General features: G+C 38.9%; 1 protein-coding gene across 1 annotated transcript in view; it reads left to right on the top strand.

The window, feature by feature from the left end:
- The window catches only part of nhlrc2 (NHL repeat containing 2), a 44605-nt gene that overhangs the window by 8501 nt on the left and 9483 nt on the right, over positions 1 to 26621 (top strand). Inside the window, exons 3-11 of the mRNA XM_074662541.1 lie at positions 3194 to 3243; positions 4926 to 5331; positions 6818 to 6939; positions 7124 to 7253; positions 13793 to 13886; positions 15573 to 15804; positions 20120 to 20242; positions 20420 to 20629; positions 20838 to 21051. Of these exons, the coding sequence (XP_074518642.1) occupies positions 3194 to 3243; positions 4926 to 5331; positions 6818 to 6939; positions 7124 to 7253; positions 13793 to 13886; positions 15573 to 15804; positions 20120 to 20242; positions 20420 to 20629; positions 20838 to 21051 (1581 nt within the window). The remainder of the gene's footprint in view (positions 1 to 3193; positions 3244 to 4925; positions 5332 to 6817; positions 6940 to 7123; positions 7254 to 13792; positions 13887 to 15572; positions 15805 to 20119; positions 20243 to 20419; positions 20630 to 20837; positions 21052 to 26621) is intronic.

Here is a 26621-nt window from a genome sequence, read left to right on the forward strand (position 1 = left end):
TTGAGACATCCCAGATGGAGGAGTACTTTTCGACTTCCTACGATTATATGTGAAAAACAGACAGCTGCCGGTGTTAACGCAAGTCAAGGCACAACACATCAGTTGTGAATACAGATATTTCGAATGCACTGCTACTTCCAACAAGCTAACAAGCTCTGCTGAAGATGAAGCCAGAAGAAAGTGAAGAAACATTGACTCACTGGACACTTGCAGGTTTTTTCCTCCAACCAGCTGCCACAAAATTCTGTTTGTGAGAAAATGAGAAGGTATCATTCGAGTGACTTGACTTTCAAACTTTATGATTTTATGTTTAGTTTTATCTTTATTATTACCAGGTAGTAACTGGTTGCCAGGTAGAAAGGGTGCACCATAAGCACCACCTCTTTGCCAGCTTCTAGCTTAGCCAAAATAAACTGGAGCCTTCAGAAACCGGCACAGTCGTTCCTGAGACACGCAGCCCATGTTTTGTGCTGCCAGCCGCTCGCAAAGCATGCAATGCTAAGCAGAGGAGCTTGTATCAGCATGTTATTTAACTAATGTTGCTGAGGCAGTCTATGGAAAGCTCTAATAATGACTCTGCGATTCCACATTTCTGTTATCTCAGGGGTGTGGCTAATTGGATTTTATTGGTTTGATTTATTTTAGGCACACCACAGCCAAAGGGTTAACACGGTCATATGATTTAAAGCCACATCACCCTTAGGTCCAGTCATGTTTGATTATTATTTACGGATCAGATATTTTCCGGTATTTCTGGCATTCCTGTTACCCTGCTCTGGCCCTGCTTACACAAGCCAGTGAGCTTCAATAAATAGCATCAGACTGATTGGGAAACAGGAAGTTAATGTTATCAAGATATCTGCTCACACAAGAGAGTCTGTTTTGAAAGAGCAGCATCACAAACATGTGTTTTTCCAGACTGTGTCCATGCAGTTACATAACATTTTAGTTAGTATCATTGTCCTTTGTTAAAAGTTGTAAATTTAAGCTTCACAGTGTGTGAAATGAGTGTGGTGTTTATGTTGTCTGAAGATTACTCAGAATGATCAGATAAACATTTTAGAGGCCCGCTGCATCAAAACATTTCGACCATCTTCTCAGAAAACAAAGTGAGACTATTGAGCTTTTTTTAGTAGAGAACACATCCTTTCTCTTTGCAGTGTGTGTGTGTGTGTGTGTGTCTTTGTAAACGTATTGATCCTTTTTATGTAACTTGTTGTTGTATTTGTGGGATTCTTAGATAGATGCGACTTTCTGTTACTTTGGGTAACTTCAGCTCCAAACTAAAATACATCTGCTGTTGCTCAGTGAGAGTTAATTTTCTCTTTTGTTAAAAAATATATGTTACTCTCAGGTTCCAACCACATATAATATACAGTATGTGGTTGGAACATGAGTCTAAACGTGTGATACTTGGACATTCTTCACTTTTCCTGTGTGAACAGGATTAATCCATACTGATGGACTCATCGTATAGAAGCTCTGAATGCAGAATAATTGTGTCATGCTGTCTTCATGTCTGCTTTTCATATGGACCAAAAATAATTTCCAGGTGTTAAAAAAAAAAAAAAAAAATTGTTTACTTGATACATTAGTCACTAATGTATCAAGTCCTTGGTCCAGCCTGTCTAAGGAAGGGTTGCACTAATGATTAGCGCAACCCTTCCTTAGACAGGCTGGACCAAGGACCAAGGATATTAAGTCCTGGATGAGCCCAAGTTTCCTTCACTTGAATGAAGAAACACTTAAGTGTGTTGTAGTAACTTTGTTTAGCTCATAGTAAGCGTATATATCTATTTATTCCTAATATCTAAGTGTCCTCCAAGAATAACATTTACCTCATACTGATTGTCTGACATGGAAAGTACATATTTGGGAATACAAAAGTGTATATTTATAGATTCATATGTATGTTTGTATTGTAATGTATTTATATATATATTTCTTTATATGCTTGTATATAGTATATTGTATATTGTATATATTTATGCATAAGTCTAGTTTCATGTATTTATAAATAAATATGTATATTTGCTTATATAGATGTATGTATGTGTATATAGATGTAAACTAAAATCTATTTAAGTACTCATATTGAAGGTATTATATTGTTTCTATTTACAAACGAGAGAGAGTATATATATATATATATATATATATATATATATATTAGTCATATTAGTCAAAAAAATTTTTTACTTTTATGAGATAAGGGTAGGCGTTATAAGCTCTGCTTCAGCCTGCACCTTTTCGGTCAGTCCCTGTTTCGATGACTCGATCATTTTCTGTTTGCTTTGCTTTTGTATTTTTCTTCCTTCTGTATTCAATTTTATTTTTCTATTGTCGAATTGACATAAATAAATAAATCAAATCAAGAGAAGGCTGAAGTGTTAATGTTTGGTTGTGGTCCAGCGGATTTTCCACCTGGTTTTCTGGGCCCCCTCACACCATCGTCTTCTGTGAGGAATCTTGGGGAAATTTTTGAAATCGAAAGGAAAGGGAGACCTGTCATGCAGACACTTTGAGACTGTGATCCATGCTTTTGGATTATTGTTGTTTTTGTATTTTTGACTTGAGAACTCACTTCTACATCGTCTGCAACTTGTTCAAAATGCAGCTGCCCGTCTCCTCACTGGAAAACGCCAGCAGGACCACAATTTGCCTGTTTTAGCTACGCTACACTGGCTCCCAGTTGCTTTTAGAATAGATTTTAAAATTGTATTCTTTGTTTTTAAAGCTCTTTATGTCCCTCCCAGGACACTGAGATCGACCGGTCAGCTGCTTCTGGTCGCCCCCAGAACCAGACCCAAAACTAAAAGTGACAGAGTCTTTGTGTGGGCCCTTACATATCCGCTCTGTGGGGTCAATTGAGGTTTTTGAATCTTCCCGTAAGACTCCCCTCTTCTCCCTGTCTTAAATCAAATCTTAAATGGTCATCTGGCATAATTTTTAAATTTATTTTATTTTATTTCATTTTATATTTGCTCTGGTGTTATGTTTTTATGTATCTTAGTTTTGTATTCTGGTATTCTTGCTGCTTTTAATCTGTACAGCACTTTGGTCAACTTTGTTTTTTTTAAATGTCCTCTATAAATAAAGTTTGAGTTGAGTTAAGGCTAACCGTTTAATGTACTGTAACTTAATTAGGTTAATATTTAATCTTGATGTATGTTTTGTTTAATTTCTCCCTCAGATGGACTCGTTATCATTGGTGTCCACTCGGCTAAGTTCCCCAATGAAAAGGTCAGTTCATCTTTATTGCACAAATCCTTGACTGGTTTTGTTTGGTGGTGGTGGTGGTGGTGGTGGTTAGAAAGCTGTGTGTTCAGAATGGTCTTTGAAGCTCCTATGAGGAACTTTTTTTGCTCTTGTTTGTTTTTGATGCTGCCTGTGGAAAAAGCTGTCTCTGCAGAATTATGTCACATATGTATCATTCCTCTTGCCTCCTATATCATTTTGTTAATAATATAATTTTTGTATTTGACACTTTGGTGTATCTCGGCAATTTTTTTTGTAAATAATATTTAGACATATTGAAAATTAGTGAGGATTTTCCTGAATAAAAGTGTGCGGACGATTTCATGAGAAGGGCTATTCTGACAACATCAGTTGCCTTCAGTGGAATGATAATCCTCAAGGGGAAATTTTTTCAAACAAGTTTTAAAGGAAACTACTTTCTGTCTGGTCAGAAGGTCTTTGAAACTCACATATTAAAAATGATACCTTCGACAATATAGGGTTAGTTAGTGGTATGAGATACAAAAAATTTGGTATCTATCTGATACTGAGTAAATATTGGGCCAGTATTGACGATATGGATAGGGATACTTTTCACATAGAGAAGAATCATTTTTATCAATATCCATAAAATCTATATCTTTATGCAGTTACATAAAAGGATGGGTACCTTTCACATTTGAAAGGGTATGGTACCGATGCCTGGTACCTGGCAATCGGTACCGGTACTCAACGGTACCGATTTTTGGTACTTTTTGTGTTTATGTGGTAAAAAATAACAATTTGTTTGATTAAAAAAAATCTCATTTAACATATTTATTCCTCAATATACAACCTTGTAATGCTGTGCTCTAGTCCAGCATGGAAAATTGACTACCTCTTCCACTCCCTCACATTCACAAGGATGTGTTTAGGTACCTAAACATGGTACCCTTTGATTTTATGTGAATCGGTACCCCGTACTTTTGATAGAATCCGGTCCGTACCAATAAAAGTACTTAATTCGGTACCCATTCCAAGGTACATGTTTTCCATTCCAGTAAAGAGAAATATTTATTTACCTAGCTGAATACATTATATGACTGTCTCATTTATCTATATTTAATCAGTTTTCTACAATTATAACTATGATGACCAACCACACTTCATTTAAAAATAACATAAAACAATTTTGTTTATTTATTTATTAATTTTCATTACACTTTTATAAATCAGCTTCCCAGTTATTGTCCATGATGAAAGGACCCCTGTATGTCTACTATTGAACAAGTGATTAAAGGTTCAATTAGCAGTTTAGTAGCCTACTTGGTCTGACACCTATCCCCTGAAGTGATTGCATTCGTTGAAAATAGAACCAGTCTTTTTCCTTGATGATTTGTTTCGTTTTTTAGAAAATATATAAGTGGTATTCTGGGTTTTTTCACGATTAGCTGAAAACACCTCAAAGGAGCTTTAATATTTGAATAATTATTTACTTACATTTTATTGTTTCCTTCATAAACTGTTCATGCAAATTAAATCTAAATTTATTTTTTTTAAATGTTTAACTCTTTCAGTTTTGATTGTACAAGGGATGAATGCAATAGCACCTAAAACCTGTGCTCTCACCCCTTTAGTTCCAGGAAGTGCTTTTTTCTGTCATTTATCAAGCAGTTATTGACTAAGATTTCTCTGTGTTTGTCACAAAGGTCCTTGACAACATCCGTAGCGCTGTGCTGCGCTACGACATCTGCCACCCAGTGGTGAACGACAGTGAGGCCCTTCTCTGGCACGAGCTGGAGGTGTCCTGCTGGCCCACACTGGTCCTGCTGGGCCCGCGTGGCAACCTGCTCTTCTCTCTAGTGGGCGAAGGCCATCGCAGCAAGCTGACGCTCTTCACTGACATCACCCTTCGGTACTACAGGGAGAAGGGGCAGCTGAAGGAACATACAGTAGGGGTCAAACTCTACAGAGACTCCCTGCCTCCCAGCATCCTGTCTTTTCCTGGGAAGGTGGCCGTAGACGACAGCAGGAAGAGACTGGCCATAGCAGACACTGGGCATCACCGAATCCTGGTTGTGACTGTGACTGGACAGCTTGTGCATGTCATAGGAGGTGAGGGGGAAGAACAGGGTGGAGAGATGCTGGATTCATCTTTAAATTTGTATATTTTATAAAAGGAATACAAATAAATCAAAGAAATAGATCAAATCTACTCAGCTCAAGGTAGTGCTTTCCCTTGCAAACAGCACAAACAAAAAACATTTGAGTAAGTCTAATATTTTTAGATTGCTCACATGCTTCAGTAACCCTCAGAGGAGCCACATGGTACTCTGTGTAATCCAAACAGAAAGGTTGGCAGCAGCATGCTGGGAACTGGCACTGACCTTAGTTTGGACAAAATAAGAGGAAACAAATATTATTGTAGGCTGACCATTCATCTGTCCTTAAAATATTAGAAGAACTTCCAACATGTACACGGTCGTTACATAACAAATGTTGTGCAAATGTTTAAGAATTTACATAGGATGAATGAATCCAACCATATCCTTTCGAGCAAGTTTTTATACAAACCAGACACATCAATTTAAAGCTCCCATGAGAAGTTTTTTTTTTTTTTTTAATGACTCCTCTTTTTTTTCTCATGTGTATGTTATGTTTTCTGACAGAAAACATCATTAACAGTTATCAAACATATGGCTCACAAAAAAACAAAGTAAAAACAGTTTTTTTCTCTGCATGCTGATTATTGTTTCAGCTGACACCTACCCCCTGCAGCGGTGACAGGTACTAGAATTTACAATACTAAAATTGTTAGTCTTGTTGTTAATGCTCTTGTTTGCTTTTCTAAGTTATTAGGAAGAAATTCTGTTTATTTCAATCTGTTTTATAACCAACTAAAAAATCCTTACAGGAGCTTAATAAATATATAATAGCGCACCAGAAGACTACATTTTTAAAATGTATTTCTATTTTATCACTCAAAGCTGGAAAAAAAATCAAAACTGAACCTAATTCAGGCCAATTTTAACTGATCATGGTGAGATTTTTTATTTTGGTACTTGAAGAACAATGGAATCTCTGTTATTCAATAATAATAACATAATATGATAAAATGATAATTATAATAATAAAAAAATAAAGATAATAATAAATTTCATTTAAATGTACTTTTCATTTGTTAAAAAGTGCTACAAGAAAAGTTAAAGTTAAAAGTTAAAAAAAAAACAATTGTTAGTTAAAAGCACCTTTAAAGAGGAAGGGTTTCTTCAGTCTGTGGGGTATTTGGTAATCCCTCTGTCAAAACACCAACTAGCCGCACATTTTAATCAAAATAGTGTTTGATACCTGGGCATTCTGATTCTGAAGACACATAAATCCACTCTAAGACTTTGCTCCAACTTTCTTATCAGAGAGAATGTTCCAGAAATCCTCTCACAGAAGTTATCTAAGATGCCTGTTCATGTTGTTGAAGTGTTTCAGTCTTTTCAATTATGGCTTATTAAACTGTTTAATATGGGAAATAATAAGAAACTTTGTGCTTAATTTGTGAGAGAAAGGATGTATTTTCTACTGAGATGTTTCTTAATATCTGTCCCAGGGCCTGAAAGTGGAAAACAAGATGGCGACCTATCTGAAGCTTCCTTTAACTCCCCTCAGGGTGTGACTATCAAAGGAGACACTGTCTATGTTGCCGACACAGAAAACCATCTGATCAGAAAGGTAACACCTTGATTTCTCAGTCAATGTGATGCTTTTTAGATTAGAATTTCTCCACTTTAGGGTTCATTTGTGAGTGTGTGTGTGTGTGTGTGTGTGTGTGTGTGTGTGTGTGTGTGTGTGTGTGTGTGTGTGTGTGTGTGTGTGTGTGTGTGTGTGTGTGTGTGTGTGTGTGTGTGTAATTCAGATCGACCTGTTGGAGCAGAGAGTCAGCACCCTCGCCGGAGTGGGCAGTCAAGGTACAGATAAAGAAGGCGGAGCCATGGGACCTGAGCAGCCAATCAGCTCTCCTTGGGATGTGACTCTGGGATCTGCCGGTAAGTCTCGTGGCGCCGTCCGTCGTATCAGACCATGAAGGACAACTTAAGAACATGTCCTCCTCATCTGCCACAGAGAATCAGCTCTGTTCTGCTTTATTTTCTTTCTGCATGCTGCCGTTCAATCAATAAATCCTGGGAGGGGGTCGGTTCTCCTCTCTGAATCAGACTGACCAGACAGGGTTACACAACAATGAAGGAGAAGGAGAAGGAGAAGGAGGGGAGTGTCTCTGAGCTGAGGAAGAGAACATATCTCTTAATATAACACGCCTTTTGTTGTGTTCATAATAAAGAAGAACTCTCAGAGCTCTCCAGGGCTTCTGGTTAAATTTAGCTCATAACATTGTACACTGGCCTATAGTCCTCAAATCTTTGATTTAGACCCTCAGCCCTTCATCTCACTTTCCCTTCACTGCTTCCTATTCTATCCACTGTCCTGTAATCTGAGTGAAGATGTAAACGCAACAAAAAGAAGGGGAAAGGCCTTTTTAGCTTCATAAATCTTTAAACCAGTTCTCCTAGTTCAGTTTCAGTCCCTGGTCAATTGCTCCACTTATATTAAAACAACAGCCCCTTTATAATTTATTAACAGAACAAACATGGAGTAAGCAGTTATCATCAGAATCATGAATATATCAGATGGAATTAGAATCTTAATGGTAAAAATGTACAGATGACACATATTATTATCCCCACAGACAATAGGAGATCCAAGATTCTTGGAGCTGCTTTAAAAACAGTAGGATTTTATGCTATTCCTGTGTAATAGTTCAGAGAGTACCCTTTTATCTAAGATCTAGATATCATAAACACTTTCCATGAGCCTAATATTCCTCAGAAATGGATTCATACAGCAGTCATTAAAACAGGTTATAATCACTCATAACATTCACAAACAGTTTAGCCCGTGTTTTAGCCCATGCTCTATCACTTCCCTGTTTAGCTTTCTTCTGCTCTTCTGTCCCTTTTTTTGTCAGCCCAGCTCCAGTGTCCACCATTTCTACGAAACAAATCTGAGAAATCATTTCTTCTAGGAAATGACCACATTTTGCTTCTCACACAGTCAGCTAACTTCTCCCTGCTGGACTTTGCTGTTTGGAGTAGTGTCTTTCAAGGGACTTTCCCTGACCAGCAAAATTGATCTTTTTTCTTCTAGGAAAGGAAACAGTTACTGAGAAATAACTTTAAGCATAGCAAATTTTGGTGCTGATAATCTTGTTTCAAACCACAGATTATGAACAGAGCCTTTAAGTTGCTTCTAGTTTTTGTCTTTCACTTTACTTAGCCACAAAAAACTGCTGTAAAGTTCTTATGAAGACTTGAGATATTCCTCCATCTGAGAATCAGTGTTATTTTGAGTTCTTATGGCATACTGCACAAGTTCTGTACAAACCTTTATTAGAGTGAACTTATTGGCTGGAATCCCAAAAAGTAAACACCCTAATATAAAGAAAGAGAGGCAGCTAAAAAACATATTTCTCTTTCTCAAAAATTTTAAAAATGCCTCAAAATCTCAGTGAAACAAAAAGAAAAGAAAAAGAAAACGAAAGAGTTTTATTTTGGCTAACGCAAAAATACTCACCGGCCACTTTATTAGGCACACCTGTCCAACTGCTCGTTTAACGCAAATTTCTAATCAGCCAATCACATGGCAGCAACTCAATGCATTTAGGCATGTAGACATGGTCAAGACGATCTGCTGCAGTTCAAACCGAGCATCAGAATGGGGAAGAAAGGTGATTTAAGAGACTTTGAACGTGGCATGGTTGTTAGTGCCAGACGGGCTGGTCTGAGTATTTCAGAAACTTCTGATCTACTGGGATTTTAACCCACAACCATCTCTAGGGTTTACAGAGAATGGTCCCAAAAAGAGAAAATATCCAGTGAGCTGCAGTTCTGTGGACCAAAATGCCTTGTTGTTGCCAGAGGTCAGAGGAGAATGGACAGACTGGTTGGAGCTGATAGAAAGGCAACAGTAACTCAAATAACCACTGGTTACAACCGAGGTCTGCAGAAGAGCATCTCTGAACACAAAACACGTCCAACCTTGAGGCAGATGGGCTACAGCAGCAGAAGACCACACCGGGTGACCCTCCTGTCAGCTAAAAACAGGAAACTGAGGCTACAATTCACACAGCAACACCAAAACTGGACAATAGAAGATTGGAAAAACATTGCCTGGTCTGATGACTCTGGATTTCTGCTCCACATTCAGATGGTAGGGTCAGAATTTGGCCTCAACAACATGAAAGCATGGCTCCATCCTGCCTTGTATCAACGGTTCAGGCTGCTGCTGCTGGTGTAATGGTGTGGGGGATATTTTCTTGGCTCACTTTGGGCCCCTTAGTACCAACTGAGCATGGTTTAAAGTCCACAGCCTACCTGAGTATTGTTGCTGACCATGTCCATCCCTTTATGAGCAGTGTACCATCTTCTGATGGCTACTTCCAGCAGGATAACGCTCCATGTCATAAAGCTGGAATCACCTCAGACTGTTTGATGCCATCATGTCAATATGAACCAAACTCTCTGAGGAATGTTTCCAGTACCTTGTTGAATCTATGCCAAGAAGTGGGTCCAACCCAGTACTAGCAAAGTGTACCTAACAAAGTGACCAGTGAGTGTATAATAATGCCTCAAAATTAAAGAAAAAGAAAATGAGAGCTGGCTGTGGGAGCATGCTTTCTGTTTTGATCTGAGAGAAAGAGCAGCCTGGATAGTTTTTGCCCTGATGCATGTGGCGTGAATGCTCAATATTTTGATAGGTAAGTACACTGTAATAATACCAGTGGCCCAGTGCAGCGCTTTATTATGAATATAAATGGTCTGCCACTCTACCTTTGTTATTGGATAAGATTGTGTGGGCTTTCAAAAGACACTGTTCATTAAGGTGTAATGCATTACAAGTCATAGCTTTATAAGAAATTATGTTCAGTGCTCATACTGCTTCATAAAGATTGCTCTAAGTTGTTATGAGTGTCTATAATCACATATACAGACTGAAGCTTCATAGTTTAAAAAATATGTATTTTATCCAGCTTTGATGTTTTGTGTCATGTGACGCCAACAGGCTTCAGTTCCTGCAGAGAGATAAGAGCAATAGACGTGAGGGTGGATTTCTCTTTTGTAATACCAGAGATGTTTCAGCCTTGTTTAACATTTGCATTATTTCCTATTCCTTGTTCAGCAGTATAATGCAAACCCTTGTTTACTTCAATAAGTCATGTTTTTTATTCATTTAACAACAAAGTCAACCATAGTATTATAGTAGAAAAAAGAAGCCAGACAAACATTCATTTCCATAGTGTGTTGTCTGTTTTTCTTACAACTTTGCCGCCTCAGGTTGACGTTGTTTACAAAGCGGCGCCAAAGTGCTTTTTCCAGCCCGAGGTGTTGTTTAAGCCGTCAGTTGTATTTACAGTCAAATTGAAGCATGTGGGTCCGTCACCGTGACATTGTGTACTCGCATGAATCAAACAAAAGATGAGAGTGTTGATGTTTGTTCAGCCCGTGGCGAACGCTGTTCTCATTAACAGTCTTTTTATGTTTCAAAGTTAGGCTGATTGAATCATTTATCAGAGTCGTGAGATTTAAGCTTTAGTTTTGGAAATCGTAGCACCCTGACTACTGCACCATTACACTCAGACTGTATGCTAAAGGTAATCAGTCTCTGTCAGATTTGCAGCCCAGGTTATGGCAGACACATCTGGCTGCTTTGCACACCACCACACGGTGAGAGGAGAGGTATCAGACCTTTAACTCCGCTAACATTGTCCTCTGAGAGTACATCCAAACACTCATCTGCATATTCATGATGTTATGCTTCGTGATGTGTGTGAATAATTAAAGGAGCCGAATCAGGAGCACTGAACCCTTTTTGAACTGTAAAGTGCTGCACTGACATTGAAGCTGTGAGTCACAGTTGTCAAATGATCGTCCTGCAGATGTGATGAAGAGGCCGGGCTCCGCGCTGCATTAAAAATACAACTGAGATAGTCTTCGTCTACAAGGGCTGTGTTTTCGCCACGAGGACAGTGTTCTCTCTGCTGAGTGCATCTGAGGTGCCATATGGCTTTTTATCTTGTGTCAGTGTAACCCACAGAGCCACATTTCACTCAGACGGCAAAGTAAACTTTTCAAACTGTTGGATCAGCAGAGATTCTTGGATTTATTAATGAGTGAAAACAAATGAGAAATTGCAAATCTGTGACGTCACCCTTTGGTTTCTAACGAGCTGAAGTCTACTGATGGCCATTATGTTTGAAATACTGACTCCAGTTCACTTCTTGCTTCTCCAGAAATGGGAAAAAAGAACAAAATGAGAAATAAGCTACAGGGAGAAAAACAGTTTTTGAATCAGCTTATAATCTTTAATTCCTTCTATGAAACAAGCACTGTTATGTATGCTCATGTAAAGTGGAATTTGGAGGAACTGCAAACTTTTCGACTTCCATATTGGCTTAAATTTTCCCACCATCAGTTGATACTTGGCAGTTCTCCAGAGATCCAGAGAAAAAACAGCCATAGGACCTGACTCAAAGTTTTTCTTTGTGCATTTTTTTCTTCTCATAATCAAAATAAATCCAAAAATGCTGCCATTACAAACACAAGAAACATCACTCAAACAAGAGTCCCTTGGCCAAATGACATCGGGGTGAAGATTTAAAATAGCTGCCAAGTATTTCTTGGTTAAAACAACATTGCTAGACACAACGGCAAAATCTCAGAGATTGATCAAGCTATGAAAATATTAGTAAACACCACCATCTCCATTAAGTGTTTTAATTGTTTGATGACTTTACAAAATGTGCATCTAGCTAGAGTTCGTTTTTCTTCAGCTGATTTTTAGACAAAACACAAAAAACACTTCATCTTCCACCATCCCAAAGTCCAACTTTGTACATAGGGATGGGTACCGAATTCGGTACTTTTATAGGAACCAACAGAATTCTGTCAAAAGTACCTGGTATCGATTCACGTGAAATCAAAAGGTACCATGTTTAGGTACCTAAATGCAGCTTTGTGACTATGAGGGAGTTGAAGAGGAGGAGTTTTTCCATGCTGGACATGAACACAGCATTGTAAGGTTGAAGGTCGAAGGATAAATATGTTAAATTGATTTTTTTTTATATTTCATTTTTTTTAAAGTTGCTATTTTTTACCACATAAACACAAAAAAGTACCAAAAATTGGTACCATTGAGTACCAGTATTGATTGCAAGGTGCTGGGCATCAGTACCGTATCCTTTCAAATGTGAAAGGTACCCATCCCTACTCGTACAGTCCAGGCCCATATGCACGTTCAGTCATTGTACAAACGGGACCATTAGTCCTAATGTTCTTTTATGGAACGACCCGTTGAGCTGCAGTGTTAGCTGCATGCAGTACTGCAAGTAATCAGTTAACTCATTACACCATTAAAGAGACGCAGATGCAGATTACGTCATGATTAAGCGGAAACTCTTGGAAAACCCCATCAAACAGAGTCGAACTGTGCATGTCTACCACTCATAAACAGCAATGAACCTAGAAAGAGGTAAAGGTGTGACTGAGAGAAGATCAAGAAAAGTTTTTTTAGCCAGAGAAATGAAGATTTTACACACAAACAGCTGTTATCCATGAGTCAATCAGGTGAACAAAGAGAAAGAGAAAGTTTGACGATCTTTAACAGAGTAAATGCCTGCAGTGTTTCCGAGCGCACAGTAGAAAACCTCAATAATAAAATCAGTGATATGAAAGCTGTTTTGCGAAACAAGCACCGCAGCAGTGCCCCAGATACATTGAATCAAAAGGTGACTCAAACTTTGTCTCCTTTATCTCATCTCATCTGTTCACTGAAAGAATGTGTCTTCTAAATCTAAGGTTGCTGTATGCCATACATCCCCACCTTTCCAAAGGATTTCCAATGTCTTTGTGTATTGTCTTAAACTGTAACGTATTGAGCAATGTCTGTCTTTAAACAGCCAAACAGTCGCTGTTTTCCTGCTGTTAACGCCTGTAATGGTGGGTATACCTCCGTTAAAGCAAACACTCCTTTTGGCCGTTAACCAGGCTCATGCATACCACTAATAAACTTTTTTTTCATCGTTTGTACAAACGGTCCATTTTGACAATGGCTTGTCATGTATACTAGCCCATATTGCCAACAGCTTGTTGGCTGGGAGGCATTCAGGTTTGCGTGTTAATCAGAGCGCCGTCTTCAACCAGAGAAAACATTGATTAATAAATGAAAGCAGCAAGATGACAAAAATATAACTGAATAAAATACTAAAAGAAGCATGTTTTATTTCCATAAGTTGATCTCCATGTAAACCGATAGACAAAAATACCCTCAACCAAATATTAAGCAAAAGTATAAACAAAGGAGTCTGCAGTTGAACAACCAAACCTTTTTCATCAGGACAAATATTAGCTCCACTTCTGGAAGTTATTGACAGTGACAAAGACAGCCAGAGACAATGACGCAGAGTTTTCTGCTCCTCCACTGACACTGAGTGTTTGTGTGTGTGTGTTTGTGTGTCTTTGATTTGTATGCGTAGGCGGTGATGAAGATAACGTGCTGTGGATAGCCATGGCAGGGACCCACCAGATCTGGGCTTTGTTCCTAGCAGATGGAAAGCTGCCCAAAGGAAGGTGAGGGACTGCTACACAAACACGAAGGCCGCTTGGCTGCAGCGGCTATTCAGGACCACTAATAACTCATCTCAGGATTAGAAAGAATTGGAGCTAATCAAATAGAAAGTCTATTTTTATCTTGTGAAGCTGGCTGTTTCCCCCACAGTCAAAAACAATAATCGTGTAACATTTTGTTGGGGATACTATGGGAATAATGCCTTCTCAGTGCCTCACCTTGTTTACAGTGTAATTTGCAGCTTGAGATGTGTTCAGATCAAAAGTTAGTAAATGAACTTCGAGATATGTCTGCAGAAGTAGATGCTTTTTTTTCTTAGTTCAATCCATTTCCAAGAGATACACTTGTTGAGTCTCAGTTACACTGTAAATTGGAGGTTATTCAGTGGCTCAACTTGGGAAGTATGAGACTAGAAAAGAACAGGTTGTCCAGTGATTTGTTTGCACTTTTAAGGCTCTTAAGCAGACCTGGGCAAACTACGGCCCGCGGGCCACATCCGGCCCTTTGTACGTCCCTGTCCGGCCCGCGTGAGGCCAATCATAAACATAAAACTCGTGCGGGTGCACATGTCTTAAAACTCCATCTGTCACAGGCACTGTGTAAGACATTGTGGATTGAATTCTCCCTCTCCTTCACTGGCACAGTCTGTCTCCTCCACCTGAACTCTCTCCTGTTCTGAAGTGCTGTCCCGTACACGCGCAGCGCGTATGCGCATCACACACCAGAGACGAACAGAACTTTACAACGATACGTGTTTCACTATTTTAGAGTCAGCCTTCTCACTATAAAATTCACACTGCTCTCAACTTTCCTGATTGATGCTACGTTAGAGCAGAGCCATGTTAGTTTAACTCACGGCATGTCGTGTCAACTCCAGAAAAGAAAGAAAGGAAACAGCTAAGGCTCTGATAAAGTCCTCATCAACAAGTGCAGCACAGTTATCTGTATCTGTCTCTGAGGTCTCCTGCAGCGTCTCTGGATCAAACCAACTAAGAGAGAGGGGTGGATGGTTTCTGAATTTTCGATATAATGCCCTGACTTGATTTGACTTAGTAAAATATTAGAGCTCACAGAAGCATACTTAAATTTGGGGGACTATCAGGAGAAATCACAAGCCAGGAGAACAGCTGGAGAAAGGGTTGAAAAAAATGGGAGATTCCCTCCATATTCAGGAGAGTTGGCAGTCTGCCAGCACTCTCAATCGGTAAAAGTGAGTTCATGTATGACAGATATTGACAAAGACGAAAACGAAAGACATTTTCTCTTTCATTTTAGGATTCAATAATTGTTTTTTTTTTCTACTTGACCTATACACCACAATTTTACATCACCTAATATAAACATTTACTGAGTGCTTTATTCTTCTGATTATCAGTTCCAGCTATTCACAATATTTAATTTAGAGCATTTTACGATGGAAGAAAGTTGTCGGCCCTCTGACACAATTCAGGTTCCTCATATGGCCCCTGGTAAAAATTAATTGCCCACCCCTGCTCTTAAGTTTTGCAAAACAACATTTAGCCCCGATAAAAAGGATCTCCATTGAAAAACAAAACATCTTGTTCAAGCATATCAACAGCTATGCTTATGAAACCACAAGCCAGATTTGCTGTAATTTTTGAACTACTCAACACCATGTTTTTGATTGTAAAGGATACTTGTTAATTGTCTTTTTTTTCTTGAATCAGTGAGTCCAAAGCTGGGACCTGCACACGTTGGGCTGGCAGTGGCAATGAGGAAAACAGAAACAACTCTTACCCCCACAAAGCGGGTTTCGCTCAGCCTTCAGGCCTGGCTTTAGCTGCGGAGGAGCCGTGGAGCTGTCTGTACGTGGCAGATAGTGAGAGTAGCACTATCCGCACCCTGGCACTGAAGGATGGAGCCGTCAAGCTGCTGGTTGGGGGAGAGAGGGATCCAATGGTAAGTATTCAACAGTTGATGTGTAATAATTAGATAGAGGATAAACTTTTTTCCTACTTTTTTTGTAGTTATTTACTTTTATGTATCAGTCTGTGAAAGAAATTTGATTAAACTCAGCAGAAATTTTAGGCTGAATTAACATTATACAGTTGAGGACAAAATTATAAGTTTAACAGAGTAAGGAATTTTTAACTCACAATTTCTGAACATAATAGTTTTCTTTAGAACGAACAAAATATTTATATTCGCACACCAAAGCATAATTATTTAGGAAAAGCTAAAATGACCAGATATTACTGATATACAAAGATATCCAAACGTTTCAAGAACTGGAGTGAGAGGTATAATCAAGAAATTCAAAGACAGCCACACAGTGCAGAACAAGCCTGGCAGAGGTAGGAAGTGAAAGATTTTAAAGACACTGGGAAGAAAACTAGTGAAAGATGTGTCCAAAGACCCCAGAACAACTGCCAAGACACTAGTGTATGACTTGTTCACAGCGGGGATCATAGACTCTAAAAAGACCATCACTTGAGCTCTGCGCAGGAATGGACTGCGAGGTTGCAGACCAAGAAAAACTCCACTTTTGAGGAAAAGACACCAACAAGCCAAACTTAAGTATGCTCGGGACAACCTGGAGAAATATTATTCGTACTGGAAGCCTGTCTTATGGTCTGATGAGACTAAACTAGAGCTCTTTGGCCATAGAGACACTGTTTAAGTTTGGAGAAAACAGGGAGAGGCATTTAACCCAAGGAACACCGTCCCCACAGTGGAACATGGTGGTGGGAGTGCATCTGGAACTGGAAATCTTGTCAAGGTGGAAGGGATCGTGAATAAAGAAAAATATATGGAGATCTTGAAAGAAAACCTTAGGCAGTCAGCAGTAAAACTGAGTCTGAGTCATCGCTTCATCTTCTGACATGACAACGATCCAAAACATACGTCTCTCCTGGTGAAGAACTATCTTTAGAAGACCAAGGTAAATGTAATTAAATGGCCTACACAAAGCCCGGACTTAAATCCAATTGAAAATATGTGGGGCGACCTTAAGAAAAAGGTCCATGCCAGAAGACCATCAAACCTGGAGGAACTTGAGAGATTAGCCAAAGAAGAATGGGCCAGGAGTCATCAGAAGAAGTGTCAGAGACTTGTTGAAAACAACAAACAACCTCAGGCAGTTATCCAGTAAATAGGATACACAATTGAGTAATAGAATGTGGCAGGCTAATAATTTTGACCCTGGAAGTTTTTGTGTTTTGTAGAATATTTTCATTTCTGTGTGAAAAATAGAACAATATTAGTATTCAAAATAAAACTTGGATGTCTAAAAAAGCTGTGTTAAAAATAGGTTGCTCTGGTTAAAAGCACTTGGGAAATACTTTTAAAACAATTATATTTTTATATGGGGGTAATAGTTTTGTCTTCAACTATATCACTGGCCTAAGTCCTTGTTGTTACTCAAACAGCAAAATTCATGAAATCCTCTGGTAAAGAGACAGTTACAGTTTGAAATGAATACACTGTCCTTTACTGTTTTTATGATCAATAAAACATTCTGCGTTCATGTATTTTTCTAGGGATGTCCCGATATTACATTTTCACTTCCGATACGATACCGATACTGCAGCATTGAGTATTGGCTGATACCGATATTAATCCGATACGATATCAGCATTAAACATGGATACTTTATTACTTATTTTGTAGTATGTCTGTCATGTTAGAAAAAGCTTGATTAAGTGATATAATTCAAACAAAGAACAGTAGTCAGCAACAGTAGGTATGAGGAAAAACTGACCCATTTATTGTTAACCAATGGGTAACAGAAATTTTAACATTAAACATAAAAAATACTAGTAATTGAATGAAATAAAGAATAAATTAGAAGACCCAGAAAATAAACTAAATAAATCAAATAAAAACAGCAGGAGCGGGGTCTGGAATGGACTGCTTATATCGGAGATTTTAGATGCATTCCGGTGCGATACCGATATTTGTTTTTTTGCTGATATCTGACCGATATCCGATATCAATATCGGACTGGGACACCTCTATATTTTTCCTTACAAAAGGTCAAAGGTCAGTTAAGTAACAGCCATTTATCCCTTCAGTTTCCCATTGGCCTGCACAAAACAAGAGAAATATGCAATGTGAAATTCATTTTTGGATATTTCAATGAGCAAATAATAAAGAAAAGCCTATTGTACAACATTTTCAGCTACTATAATAGTTTGATATTAAAGTTTGACATGCAGCAGATAATAACAGTTATTTTTAAAGCTGTGATTAACAAACCAGCATCATAAACAAGCACCCAGTGTGCCAGAGGGGTTTCATAATGTTTTTAGTCTTTAATTATCATAAGGTCCATAAATTCCCTCAAACCCATTTAGGATTAGAGTTTTAGGACCATTTTATGTTTCTGTAGAAGAATAAGATCTCTTGTGATAATTTCAGAAGGACTGGATTGAACAGAAGATAGAAGACATTTAAAGTCCAGTCTCCAACCACACTGCAAGCACTAAAAATAAATAACCTCTAATGAATAACCTCTCATGCAGTACCTTCAATGTTAATACGCCCTGTTCCTGGTCTTGCTTCCATAATCCATCAACAGCCACTGCACGCTGTGAAACCTGCTCATTTATTAAGCACATATGCAGCAATAGAAAACACTTACACAGTTCTGAGGAGGAATGCTGCACTGAGATTTAGGTAACTGCTTCGTGATGGGATGATTTCAAGGCTCATTTCTCCACAGATAGAAAGGACTGGTTTAAGAAGCGCTATAAATAAACACAACCTCTCGAGTCTGTCGTCTAGGTGAAGACCGAAGACAATTTCTTGTTGTTGTTTCATGCTCTAACAACTTTTATCCTCTTTTTTATCAAAATGGTATATTTTAAATTTCAATGTCTCACTTGTTAAAGCGTCAGCTTTAGGAACTGGAATTATCAACTTGACAGTCTTATACAAATTATTCAACATTACAGCAGGTCTCCAAAATACCTTTTATGCAAATGAATTAAAGGTCCCATATTCTGCTCCTTTTCTGCAGTTTAATATGGATCATTGATGTCTTCATGAAATGGTAGTAACATGTTTTGGTCCAAAAAGTCAATAACTCAAGCACAGCAGCATTGTTTCCAGGCTCTCATAGCCCCTCTGTTCAGAACGCTCTGATTTAGTGGGCGTGGCCTTCATATGTAAATGAGCCACCGCTGATACCGCCCCGCTCATCCACATCACTGAGAGCAGCGCCATGAGCTCCGAGTGCACAATGTCTAGAAAACAGCAAAGCATGTTTACCGTAACATTACAGGCTAAAACAACAGGCCAACCGCAACTAAAGTTAGCATCTTGAAGCTAACACAGAGACAGGGGGGACACTGAGGAAAAGCTCTTTCATCTGCTCCACAGCACACAGCATTTAAAATATTCACATTTCCAGGGTCTGAGGTTTGATGGTGGGTGGTTGGTAATGCACCTGGATTCAGGACCAGTCTATTCACTAGCCCTCTGTTGTACTGTCCAAAGTTGGAAAAGCAGTCGGCCGTGAAGTGACTAGCACACACATGCACAGTTTTACTGAGTGTCGCTGGCACATTTTCCTCATAAATGAACTCTAGCCGCTTAGTCTTGTCTTCTTCAGAGATGGGAAGCTTGTTCATGGAACTATGTGGCTGTTTACAGCCAAAAACAGAGCAGTGATGGCTCTTCAACTGTGGCATTCTCCTCCAGCAGAGAGGAGTGGGCGGGGAGGGGGTACGGGGGTATCTGCTCCGGTGGACCAATCAGATCAGACTTGCTCCTGATTGGTCAAAAAAGGGAATCGCTGACGTCGGCAAATCCCCAAAATCCAAACAGCTCGTTTTGGTTCAGGATTTTAAATTCACAAGCACTACTAAGTATAGTTTTTGTCATTAAATATCATATTTTGTGGGCTGGGAGGAAAGCCAAAGACCCACAAATTTCACTACAAGACTCAATGAAGTGATTTTTGCACAATATGGGACCTATAGCTTTTTATCCAATCAGCTGTGACAATAATACAAAAAATGTAAATTTAATGTTCCTAGTCTATTAATTTTTTTACCTTTACTCGAATGAAAAGTGACTGTTTACAGTATATTGCAGGCTTTCTGATCTCTCTTTTTGATGCCTTGAAGGTCTCCCTTTCATAGTGCAACTTTAGTCTGAACTTCATGTTTTCACAGTTTTATTGCTTAGGGAAGAAGCATCACAAGTTGAAAATATGTACTCTTTTCTATCTTTATCTGATCTCTCCTGGCCATTTCTATCTTTGAACCAGAACCTTTTTGCTTTTGGGGATGTTGATGACAAAGGGGTTGGAGCCAAGCTGCAGCATCCCCTCGGTGTTGCCTGGGCTGCTGAACAAAGCCTGCTCTATGTGGCCGACTCCTACAACCACAAGGTAAGTGCTGTATGTCACAAGGCCTCGGTTCAAAACCGTAATGGGCTCAGACCTGATGCTCCCGTTGTCATAGAAACTTTATTTAGATTGTGAAGTGGGTACATGCATTACATTTGTGTCTACACAAAAGCATGAAGAACAGGTCGTACAGAACATAAATTCTTTCCTTTTTTTCAGATTAAGGTGGTTGATCCAAAGACGAAGCAGTGTAGCACATTAGCAGGGACTGGAGAGGCTGGAGACACTCTGGGTCCTGAATTTGACAAATCCTGCTTCAATGAACCTGGGGGACTCTGTGTGAGCGACAGAGGCAAGCTTCTCTACGTGGCCGATACCAACAATCACCAAATCAAAGTGCTGGACCTGGCTTCTAAAACCGTCTCACTGGTCAGGCTTGTTTGTGTGTTTCTGTGTGTCTCAGAAAATCTCATTTCCTAATGTGAAGAAGCAATTCACATTGTGTCCCTCTGTGTTATTTACTGAAAGCCTTTGCACTTTGGGATTTTGGTTACAAAGAAAAGACATTAAAAGTGTCAATAGCTTTCTCCTTGATCCTTCCAACCCAAACAAACAAACAAATCTCTCTCCTGTCCAGTTCCCTGTCTCCATGGACGTCACAGACTTGGTACCATCAAAGCCTTCAGGTCCCACCAAAGCTCCCAAGCTGCCTAAATCAGCTCCCAGGAAAGACATGCCAGCATTGAGTGTGTCTGCGGGCCAGACTCTTGTCATGTCACTCACCCTGGTGCTTCCAGAAGGAACCAAGCTCACGGAGGAGGCCCCGAGCTGCTGGACCCTCTCTGCCGAGGGTGAGACAAGTTCATTTACTGTTAAAAATAGCACAAAGTTTTGTTTAGATTAATCCTATAACACATTTCCTTCAGCACACAAGAGAAATATCATTTTTTCTGATTATTCAGTGTTATAACATGAGTTGGGAGGTGGCAGTTGTCCAGTACATAGGGCCAAGAAGCCCCTGTGCAAGGTGTCTAACCCCCATCTGCTCAGAGTACCCATCTGATGGCAGCCTCTCCATTTGTGGATGTCAATAGTTTCCTGTTTGTTCGTGTGTGTATATCAGGATATGTGTGTGTAGTTTGTTCAACGCCAGAATGAAAAAGTTACACTTCTCCTCAGGTATAGTAAAGTATAGCTAATGTTATTTCATAAGTTGGCCAAGATTTCATGGCACATCTTCAGCTTACACTGATACATTTAACACTCAGAACTCAGTATTCTTTGAAAAGTAACTGAAAAGTTCTTGATTGAGAAGTATATTTTTGGTGGCAGCTGATACTGCAAATATGCGAATCATTGCTTGCTAATTTAACTGACAAATGTAGCTCTTTGTTGTGAATACTTTTCTTGCTAGCTTAAAAGCATTAGCTTAAGAATTTAGTTTAGATCATTGACTGTAAAAAAAATTGACATTATCATGCTTGATTCGAAGTGAGGTTGCCACAAAAACTGCCCCCCCTGGTGGCTGGCTGCAGTATAGGTCAAAAAATCAGTCCCTCCAGTCATTCCAGATGGGCTGTGGTCAGACTTTAAAAAATTAATACACCTCGTTGAAATGTTTCTTACGTCCAATTGTTGTGGTGATTTGAAGATATCATTTGGCTGCCTTGTATTCAAGTCCTCTTTTTTCTGAAAAGTTTCATTTTCGTTACTTATAAGAGGTTAAAAACGAGGTTTTACGTCACGTTTAATGATGATTGACAAGTGCCGTTCTTGTGTATTTTTTTCAGGGATTGTGAAATACGTCAGGAGATTGAGTCAAGTGATTAGACTCTCGAAAAAATAAAAAAGTATTATTTTTGTCTGCTGCTACCAGTGGCTACGCCTGTGACGGGGGAATTTTGGCTTCAAAACCATACAATAATAAATGGCGGAGCCACGCTGGTTCTTCCATGAAATTTAAAAAAAAATGAAAAGAAAAGAAAATTTGGTGGCAAATGAGAATTTTTGTGGTAGCCACATATTTTAGTTAGCTATTGAGGCTGCCCTTTTGGCTAATTTATTTGCTAGCTAAAAAGCACAAGCTTGGCAAGCTTATTGGGGATAGCCAAGTGACTCATGTCAGTTCCTGGAAATATGAAATGAAAATTTAATAGGAACCAAGGTGGCGACTGTGTTCTGTGGCTAGCTAATTTAGCTTACAGTTGTAACAATCCACAGTAGCCATTTCTAAACATTAGCTCATTGAGTTGAGTTGAATTTGAAATTATGATAGCAAACCAGTGACAGTGAAATATTATTTTATTGTCAAGGCCTAGTCCCAAATCTAAACAGTATAGGAGATAATGCAAATACTGACAACTCATATTCTTTTCATGATACGATAATTCAAACTATGAGGTTTAAATTGGTTAAAATGGTTTAAATTTGTAGCTTGAGTTAGCAGAGGCAAGAGCAAAGACACTGGTTAACAAGTTTTTTATACTTACTTTTTTACTCTCCTTTTTTTGCCTTTTGTTTAATAAACGCTAAAACGTAGGAAAATAATCCTTTTGGTTGGAAAGAATTCTTTTATTGCTGCCCTGTGTCTATCACACTGTAATAAACCTAAAACTTGACAGTTCTGGTGGAGCTGTGGTTTCTAAATTATTATTCATCAATCACTGTTTAGTGGAGAAGTTAAATGTTTGACAGTATCTGACAAACAATATTTAGAGAAAATATGAGCGACAAAGGAAAGAACAGTGTGGGTTTTGAGAAGAAAACAGAAGAACTACTATCTCTAAAATTCAGGTATTGGCTCTTCTGCTTTGTTAGGCCTGTTTTCCAACGTGACACAAGTGCATAGTGCTTAACTTCTATTTTCACTGCCCATCAAGCAGATTCTTCCCCTGCCACAGCACCAGATTATCCCTCTGAGCTGAGGGACGACTGAGCCGAATCTGGGACAGCATTAAGTTGACCATAGAATATATGTCTCATATAGCCCTAAGTCTTTGTTCAGTGTTATTAAATCAACAGCAGTCTGACCCATGGCTCGTGTGTGAAGTGATGTGAGATATCATGTGGTTGATGGTCCATTCATTAGGTTTGGAACAAAAGTGTTTCCATCATTCAGAGCCATGCCGCATGCAGTCGGTGATATCAGCTGGCTATTTTTAGAACATTTTGATAAGACGACATGCCTTGGTTCACATAATTAGCCAACAGGCTATGTTACGTGATCCGCCACTGTCCGATTATACTCAGTCTAGACTTATGCTGATCACATCAGAGCACAGGCAGGAATTTTAATGGATCAAGTTAGAACAGCACAGAATATCTTAGTTGTTTTTGGGAGTTTTTTTTTTTTTAAATGGCGTCCCTGGGACCTCATGTTAAGCATCAGCTTCATTAATCACCGCTGGCATAGTGTGACGCTTTCTCTGGCACAATTTTTTCTCATAGTTTCACTTCAAGTCTTTTCATGACTTTCATTCATCTTTCAGTGGTCAAAACTCTTTGAATGCGTGTCTGTTTCTAAAAATACCCCCGTGTTTCAGTACAGTCATGTCTTCATCCTCACTCTCTTTGATTCATCGAGGTTATTCAGGGTTTCTGGCTAATGTTGTAGAGGACTCCATTTAGCGGTGAAGTGAACTGCTCAGGTTTGAGATGGAACACAGAGAGCACCTTGTTGCTCTCAATTTCAAAAATGAGACGTCAGAGAGACATTTTCAAACAGATACAGGGCATCTCTGCTCTTTCAGGACAGAGCACACTGCTACCAACCTTGTTCTGATTCATGCAAGGAGTGCATTTCAGGGAATGGCAAGGTGGGTTGGTCTATACCTTGACTGCTGTTGGATGGATTGCTGTGAGGTGGTGCAGACAGCCATCATGCTCAGAGGATGAATGTCAATGATGCTGTTATTTGGAAAACGTTTTATCCAGCTCCAACACAAGTAGACATTTTTATGGTTATGAGTGAAAAGTCAATTGCAATGACCTTTTTGGCGTCTTAAACCTTTGATCTAGCGCCATCATCAGGTCAGCGTTTTACCTTGTCCTCACACCTGGCCAAGGAAGCAAATTAGTCTGCTGCAACTTACTCTGGCAGACCAGCCTGCTCTCCTCAAGTGCAGACAGATGAGCTGTTCTGACAGGTCTGAGCTGGATCAGGTCATTGAAAATCTGGGAGGATGTTGTTGATACCACTGATGTGGAAGTTCTGAATTTGCTCTTCTGTTGATGAAAAAAAACGAACAGTGGTTAAGTCACTTTGATTCAGAGAACAGCTAAAATACTATGGCGTGTCACTTGATATGATATGTAATACAGTTGAGAAATAGCATAAATATATAACATGTATTATATTACATGAGAGAGATGATGCATAATGTGCAGGTGGTTAGAGCTGATAGGAACCCTGCTCAGTTTCCTCCATTGTAATAATTAATTTGCTGTATATCATCTTCACCTTCTTTCTTTAAGACCACCTACTTGATTGATAAATAGTGTTTAATATTGATTTTGGAATAATTATAATGTTTAAATACTGTAATATCATGCCTAATGCGAATAGTGTAGTATACTCACCGTTATAGATGTATCCATATTTATCATGAACATATCATGTATCACTGTAAGTTTGTAGCATCAGGTTTTCCATTTATCGGTCCTTAAATAATCCTGCATTGCACATGTTCTGTAAAGAGGGATGGGTACCTTTCACATCTGAATGAGTATGGTACAGATGCCTGGTACCTGGCATTCGGTACCAGTACTCAGTGGTACCAATTTTCTGTACTTTTTTTGTTTATATGGTAAAAAAATATCAATTTGTTTGATAATGAAATGTTTTTTTATTTAACATGTTTATTCTTCAATATATAACCTTGCAATGCTGTGTTCATGTCCAGCATGGAAAATCGCCTGCTCTTCCACTTTCTCACAGTCACAAGGATGCATTTAGGTACCAAAACATGGTACCTTTTGATTTTACATGAATTGGTACTGGGTACTTTTGACAGAATTTGGTCGGTACCTACAAAGTTACTAATTGGGTACCCATCCCTGTCTCTAAAGTCTTTATGTAAAGGGACTGTGAGGGCTAGCCGTCTGAAGTGAATTGCAGCGACATCTTTGGCTGAGTCACATGCTCACTGTTGTGACGACATGACTCTTAACAAGGCACGTGTTTGTTAGAGACAAAAGAATGGAGATTGGATCTTCTAATGCAACAAGGTAATGTATTTATTAATAGTTATGTAGTGAATGAAATGTGACAACAAGCAAGTTTTGTAAGTTTGTACCATAGTTTAGGCGCTGGAAATATTTACTCCGAGGACATATCTGTAACGTGTCATGTAAGCTAATTCTGGTTATGTCCTGCCAGTCATCCACCAAGCAGAGCTAACGTAACCTCACTCTTCATTTTACTGATAGACTTAAGTTTGAACAGATCACTGCAGAATAACTGCTGACTGTAGGTTGGAATCATAGATTGGAGTGCACATTATCACAAAGCTGTGTTTTAGCCTTAAGCCTGTGCTCTGTCACTCTCCTGTTTAGCTTTCTTCCTGCTCTTCTGTCCTTTTTCTGACAGTTAGGCTCCTGTGTCCACCATCACTACTAAACTAATCACAGAAATTATTTTCAGAAGAGAAAAACACAGATCTCTCTTTTTTTACTACTCTACTAAACTTTGTCCGCCAGCGTTGTGTTGTCATGGAGATATCAATCTGGTCCTGTCCGACCAGCCCTTTTAAAGTGCCATCTTCAACTCTGTAGATCTCATTGCTAGAGTCCACAGTTCTACACAGTTTTTTATTTTTTGTCTTTTCAAGTTTTTTGCTCCATTAGACTTGTAGTGGCAAACCCTGCCATGAGTTTAAAAGCCACCTGAATGAGAGGAGCCTCAGCTGTTGTTCTGACGCGTGTCCACTTTAAAAATAAGTCCAGTACTCGCAGGTCTGTTCCATAATCCGTTTATTTTTCTGATGGAAGCTCATTGTCATTCCTTTCTCATGAATCCCCAAAAAAATCCAACATAAAGACCTTTTTCTTTTCTTTTCCACGGTCACAAAAACGTCTGGCTTCACTCCTCTCACCCTGAAACAAAAGACTGACTGAACCCCACACCTGAACTGACTGCCCTAATAAACAAAAACTCCACCCACAACCAAGCAACTCAAACGGTCTAAATAAAACTATGAATCAACATAAACTAACCACTTAATTATTTTTAAAGCTAATAAATTTAAATGAATTCTATACCCAAAATAAATCATATGAACATAAAACTATAATTAATTTTCTTTTCCATAAACAATTTAAAATGGCCTCTACAATCCGGCCCCTAATTATAAGGCAGGAGGTCTTATAATTACTTAAAGTTCTGCACCAGCAATTTCAAGCTGATTTAACATCAACTAATCAT

This window comes from Halichoeres trimaculatus, unplaced genomic scaffold (assembly GCF_033239565.1).
Source record: "Halichoeres trimaculatus isolate MK-OKI-2021-1 unplaced genomic scaffold, fHalTri1.1 fHalTri1_scaffold_23, whole genome shotgun sequence".
Classification (NCBI taxonomy): domain Eukaryota; kingdom Metazoa; phylum Chordata; class Actinopteri; order Labriformes; family Labridae; genus Halichoeres; species Halichoeres trimaculatus.